A 6,683-nucleotide genomic window follows, 5' to 3' on the forward strand; every position below is an offset into this window, starting at 1 on the left:
AGAGGGAGAGCGCGTGAGAGAGAGCGCGTGAGAGAGAGTGCGTGAGAGAGCGCGTGAGAGAGAGACAGAGAGAGACAGAGAGAGAGACAGAGAGAGAGCGAGCAAAAGAGTGCGAGAGAGAGTGCGAGAGAGAGACTAGTTTAAAGATGGATAGTTACAGGATAAATACTGTAGCCTGTATTTAATGACTAGTTTAGAAATAAGGCCTTATAATTAATTGTAGGCCTTTTAATGAATTCATACATGTTTAGAATTGTGACTCCTCTGTTTCTGTGTTTAGAGTGTAATCTTGCTGAGGAGGACATGCTGGTGCTGGAGCTCTTACAGTGGTTTAAGCAGGATTTCTTCACCTGGGTGGACAGACTGCCGTGCAGACAGTGCGGGGGAAGCACACATACCTCTGGTTCTCTCCCACCATCGACAGATGACCAACGTTGGGATGCTGGTCGTGTAGAGAACCATTACTGCAGCGCATGCAACCTTGCCACCAGATTCCCAAGGTGCTGTAGAAAGTCATCCTGGTTTTCATTAACCTCTGTTAACCTTTGTGTTATTGATGTTGTAGAAATATTTATAACAGTGTTATGAATGTGGCTGGATTTTGGAAAATTGTTGTTTTTTGGACAAATTCAAAACAACATGGAAATATTTTTATTTAGGTTACTTTCTAAACCTCCTGACAAAATGGTTCATGTTGGGTAAGGAGCCAGCTAAACACAGCAGTAAAATCAGTCAGTCTATCTAAACACATCTAAACCTGGTTAACAGTGTGTGATTGTCTCACATAAAGCCTTATCAATTCACATTGGGAGATTCTCGTTCCCAAAAAATATCTGCTAAGCTCTTGCACTGTAACGTTATCAAACCGGAGAAGAGCGCTCACATACTCTATATAGATTTACGTCACCTCTTGAAGGTTTTTTTTTTAATAAGTATTTCTGTTTTTACGTAATACTTTTAATGTATTATTTTATTAGAAATGATACCAAAAACAAAAAACCCTTCAAAGTCTTTAAACAGTGATATCAGTGCTTATTCATAAGCATCTAATATTTATCATTTATTATGAGTTCTCAATCGACTCATCTTATATCAGACTTGCGACAATAAAAGAATTCATTTGTTTATACTGATTGAAAGTGTCTAATAAGTTAATTCACCAGTGTACTGGTAAAAGGGGTTAAACTAAGACTTTTGCTGTTTGTCTGTAGGTATAATAACCCTGAGAAACTGCTGGAGACCAGGAGGGGGCGCTGTGGTGAATGGGCTAACTGCTTCACTCTGTGCTGCAGAGCTTTAGGGCTGGAGGCCAGGTACATCTGGGACTCAACAGGTATTCTGAACTCCTTTCTTTTTTCTTCTTGCAGACTTTAATTTAAACATGTTGTTTTTGTGTGATATAGTTTATGTCTGTTTTTGTCAAAGTATGTTGTTTAACTTGGCACGTGTAGAACTCAGGTTGCTTTTATTCAGACCCTTAAATGTAGCGCGGGTTTCTTCCCTGTGCACGTCCGTAGATCACGTGTGGACGGAGGTGTTCTCTCGGTCGCAGCAGCGCTGGCTGCACTGTGATCCTTGTGAAAATACATGCGACAAACCGCTGCTCTACGAAATGGGCTGGGGCAAGAAGCTTTCCTACATCTTTGCTTTCTCTAAAGATCAGGTATAAACATCTTGTACAGTAGGTTCTCCAAATCTTACTCTCTGCTTTATACGATATAATAATAGGATCGGTCACGTAACCCAGGAAACTACTGAGCCTCTGATCCTGACCTGGTCAATTAGAAACATCATGGATTTGACTTATTTATAGGGTTGGGAACCGAGAACCGGTTCTGTTTTTTAACAGGAACCGGAACCGCGCGGAATTTTTAAGTTTCGGTTCCAAACGCGGTTCCGATGCGATGACAGGCAAAGCGCTGGGAGCGGTCACTTTAAATAGCCATGTCTTACCTCATGAATATTAATTGTTTTACAGTCACGCAACCAAATTAATGCAGCTTACCACAGAAATCAGTCACTCGCGCTGCTGTGCTGAGGTACGCTTTGTGTTAAACATGTCTAAAAAAAGTCTAAAGTGTGGATTCATTTCCAAAGCTACAACAATGAAGCAAATCTACCCCCTCTGAGAGGGTTTTCTCCACAGCTGGAGATACAATAAGCCAGGAAAGGTCTCGTCTTCTCCCAGAGAAAGCAGACATGTTCATTTTTCTTCAGACTGTTTTGCTAAGTTGTAATTCTGGATGTTAAATTTGATGTTGGATTTATTTAAATTTAAATTGATATGAATTGAAATGCTCTGTTTAAAATATTTAAAGAGTGATTAATAAACACAAATGGAATTGTTTAAGTATTGTGCATTATTTTGCACATTTCTTTTATTATGGAATCGGAATCAGAACCGGGAATCGTAAGGCAGAACTGGAACCGGAATCGGAACCGGAAAATTTCTTTTGATACCCAACCCTACTTATTTATACTTATGGCATGTGGCAGATGCCCTTATCCAGAGCCGCTTACATTTATTTCATTTATACAGATGGGTGATTGAGGGTTAAGGGCTTTGGGTGAATGTCACAGCTTGGTAGATGTGGGATTCAAAATCACAACCTTCTGATCAGGGGTTACAACACCTTAAGCACTAAGCTAGTACATCCCCTAATGATGCAATAAAGTTTATTTTATATATAGAACGGGCTGTATGACGTTTCTATATAATGTATAAGTATAAACATTTCCTTTTAACACTTCCAGTGTGTCTTAACCTTTATAGAAAAAAATACCCTTATGATGCTACTCTAAATCACTCATGTAACATTTGAAATCTCCGCTCTGTATGCGATCGCAGGTGGTCGATGTAACGTGGCGCTACTCCTGTAAGCATCAGGAGGTTCTTACCCGACGTAAGCAGGTTCAGGAAACATGGCTGCTGCACACGATTAATGGGTTTAATGCTGAGGTAAGTAACGGAAGATTCAACTCAGCAGTGGTTCAGAATTTATGTTCAATATTCAAATGGTTCCCGCTCATGTTCACGAAGCTCCGCCCCCTGCTGCCCCATAGAATAACGTGTGTATAAAGTCTCCAAACAGGTTTTATCAGAGAATTAATACACCTTTGCTAACGCCACGGTTTGATGCACTGTTTTTATTTTTATAAAATGTTGTTTTAATGTAATGTTCTACATTATTTCCCGGTTATTTTTACCAGCTGAGTGTAATCATTGGCGGTGTTGCTTTAAATGGTGGTGAAGCTTTTTAAATAAAGACACTCATATGGTACCATGTGATCTGTTTTAATATCATGGTTGTGGAATTATAAAATTATAACAGTTTGTGCACTAGTTCTTATTTTTAAAGGATTTTTCAAATACTCATTTTTTTTTTGAGCAAACCGATTAAAGACATCTTTTATATCAGTGCTGGATTATTTTCTAAAACAGCAGTTGTTTCTATAGTGACGGTTTACGCACACACTTGCTTGGTGGACTCTCGAACACCAACGGATTTAGAACAGCGTATGTCATTTTGGATGTGCTGAAGATTTCTGTGGGGAGGTGTTTATTTGCCATTTTTATTTGCAAGGAATCTTCAGTATCAGTGTGCAATCGCAGTTATTGAAAAAAAAAATGTAAATAAATTTTTAGTTCCTGGTTGTGTGTGTGTGTGTGCGTGTGTGTGTGTACAGAGGCAGCAGTCCCTGAGCACTGACAGAAAGCGAGAGCTGCTAGAGAGGCTCTTGGTAGAGCTGGTGGAGTTTATTTCTCCTAAGAGCCCAAAGCCAGGAGAGATGGGAGGCCGTATTTCAGGCTCTCTGGCCTGGAGAGCTGCTCGTGGAGAGACTGGTACTGTTGCTTCTGCTTCCAGAGGGGTAAGAGATCCTCTTATACATTTAATTTAAGGTTTATTTACTCTACAAATCTGTTGCAAGTCTGTTACATTCCTAACTGTCCCGTAGGTGTATTTCCTAACGTGACGACATATTGTTGTCCTTTCCAGGAAACCACAGAGTTTGTGTTTATCCCCACTGAGTCAGAGAAGAAGGCAAAGACCTTCCAGCTACAATATAACGTGGCCAAAGACTGTTACTGTAGAGTTCACAACAACCAAGAGAAGATCCTGGGCTGGAAAAATGGAGTGTGGAAGAATGAGTCTGTGTTCAGGAAAGAAGAACATGACTGGGAGATGGTTAGCGTGAATCTGCAGCTCTTTCATTTTTTTATAATCTGCATGTCTTGCCTTGATTTTTTTTCCCCCCGATTGGTCAGTCTTTAGTCATAATATGCATATTAATTACTTTTCCTTATATACAGTCCCTCTCTGTGTGTTTGGTCCGTAGGTGTACCTCGCTCGAACAGAGGGCGCTTCCTCAGGCAGCCTGTGTTGGAGGATTGTGTGTGCTCCTGTGGGAATGACCATTAAATCTGTCTCAGTCAGAGCTGTCAGTCAAACCTTCAACTCCGGTGCTGTCCGCTGGAGATTACGCTCCTCGGATTCCAGCATCGAGTTTCCTGGAGGTATAAAAATCCAACCGAATCAATCGTTCATACTATAGTTGGAGTCAGGATCAGAGACCCCGTTTTTTGAGTCACTGCAATAGATATAAATTGAATAAAAACTGCTTATTGGCCGCATCTCTTACAAATTTGGTCCAATCAATACAAAATCTGGAAGATATCGAGGGCTCCCAAAAAACAGGAAGTGAGGCAATCTCTCAGCAACAGCCTGATGGTTTAACATCAGATTTAGCATATTTCTTTAAGAGCTAATTCTGATGGTCTAATTCTGAGGGACGCAAACAGAAAGTTCTTGGCCCCCTCAATTGCTGCTTGCAGCTATAATTTTATTAACATTTTTCTTTTTGCTTTGCAAGTAACTGTAAAGTAACTGGCTAGATGTGCTTGTCCATTCATATTCATGTAGCAGGACTGTAAGCTGTTTCACAAACATACAGCCAAACATAAAGGACTCATTATCAATATCGTCGAAAGGCCAAAACAAATCAAGACTAAGTGATCAAACTTAAATTGTTGTAAAGTTTCTGTGGTCACAAAGCTCTCTGTTTAAAAGAACGTTATGTCTTACAAATATCATACAGCTGTTAATGAGCTGATCCGACTGTAGATATCTTCAAAATATGAGCAGATGGTACTATCTGCATCTGGAAACGCATCCAAATCACTGCGAGTTCGAAGTAAAATTGTCATCGTTTGATTTTTATAGAGTAACCTGTACTCGCTAAATGACAACCGAATGCATTTCTACAATGTGTTTTAATTTAACGGTAACATTGGTTGCTTTTGCAGATGGTGAAATGCACTCACCGACAGGCCTCACAGGGTCTGCAGAAGTGGTCGTAGAAGCAGAGCTGAGCGGAGGGGACGGAGAGGCGGCGTGGCAACACGCCCAGCTGTTCAGACAGAGTTTGAAGGACACAGAAACATCTTCGTTTGAGATTCTTGTGCAAATGGAGGGAGCTTGATAGTAGTAGCCTTTGTACCATTTCTGTGGTTTAACAAGCAAAAAAATTCCATATATGTTTTGGGAAGTCTGAGTTCATGTGAGTAAAGACTCAAAGCACAGTCTCACTTTTCTAACGATGTTCTTTTCATTAGAACAGTCTTCGTCGAATATAACGTCTATAAGGGAAGTTGTGAGTCTTGTGTAATTTTAAACATTTTTGTTTTCTCCAACTTTGTGTTTTCTGATATCCATAATGATGTGAGAGCTGACGATTGCAGCACTCTGTGTCGGATCTGTACGTCACTAATCTTCTTTAGAGAGCAACTGTATTTAAATAGCTTGTAATTATTCCAGTTGAAACATTGTGTGAAACACTTACCTGGGTGTACTTTATACCTCGAATATGTTGAAGTTTTAATGGTTATAAAAAAAAAAGATCTCAACATTTTTGTTTTTTAATTTTGTTGTGTGGAATTATGTTTGTTTCATTTACTTTATTATTCAGTCGTTAATGACTCCTTTAAATTAATTGTTTGCTGTGTAGGAAATATTATTTAATGTTTAACTTGTCTGTCAACATGTCTCTGTTTATCTGTCTCTCAGTGTGTCTGTATGTGTTTTTATTTGTCTGGATATGTCTGTTCATCTTTCTGTCTGTGTCTCTCTGTGTGTCTCTCTATCTGTATGTCTCTCTGTGTGTCTTTCTATCTGTCTGTGTCTCTATCTGTCTGTGTCTCTCTGTGTGTCTCTCTATCTGTATGTCTCTCTCTCTGTGTCTTTCTATCTGTCTGTCTGTCTCTGTGTCTCTATCTGTCTGTGTCTCTGTCTGTGTCTCTATCTATCTGTATGTCTCTCTCTCTCTCTCTCTGTGTCTTTCTATCTGTCTGTGTGTCTCTGTCTGTCTGTGTGTCTCAGTCTGTCTGTCTCTCTGTCTGTGTGTCTCTCTGTCTGTGTGTCTCAGTCTGTCTGTCTCTCTGCATCTGTGTGTTTGTCCGTTCTCTCTGTTTGCCTGGGTCTCTGTCTGTCTCGCTATATAGGTAGATCTCTCTCTCTCTCTCTCTCTGTATGTGTGTGTTTGGTTGTCTTTACGCATGTTAGTGCCTGTGTCTGTCTCTTTCTGTGTATGTGTGTAGAACTCAGGTTGCTATTATTCGGACGCTTAACTGTAGCGCGCGTTTCTCTCTCTGAGTGTGTGTGTGTGTCTTTACGCATGTTAGTGTC

The 6,683-nt window shown here is 40.1% G+C and overlaps 1 protein-coding gene across 1 annotated transcript in view; it reads left to right on the forward strand.

Moving 5' to 3' along the window:
* Positions 1-5,674, forward strand: part of ngly1 (N-glycanase 1) — an 8,111-nt gene extending 2,437 nt beyond the window's left edge. Inside the window, exons 5-12 of the mRNA XM_060865702.1 lie at positions 281-500; positions 1,212-1,333; positions 1,518-1,663; positions 2,849-2,959; positions 3,688-3,870; positions 3,999-4,187; positions 4,339-4,516; positions 5,306-5,674. Of these exons, the coding sequence (XP_060721685.1) occupies positions 281-500; positions 1,212-1,333; positions 1,518-1,663; positions 2,849-2,959; positions 3,688-3,870; positions 3,999-4,187; positions 4,339-4,516; positions 5,306-5,481 (1,325 nt within the window). The 3' untranslated portion in view covers positions 5,482-5,674. The remainder of the gene's footprint in view (positions 1-280; positions 501-1,211; positions 1,334-1,517; positions 1,664-2,848; positions 2,960-3,687; positions 3,871-3,998; positions 4,188-4,338; positions 4,517-5,305) is intronic.
* The last annotated feature ends 1,009 nt before the right edge of the window (positions 5,675-6,683 follow it).

Source organism: Tachysurus vachellii, chromosome 3, assembly GCF_030014155.1.
Source record: "Tachysurus vachellii isolate PV-2020 chromosome 3, HZAU_Pvac_v1, whole genome shotgun sequence".
In the NCBI taxonomy this organism is placed as follows: Eukaryota; Metazoa; Chordata; class Actinopteri; order Siluriformes; family Bagridae; genus Tachysurus; species Tachysurus vachellii.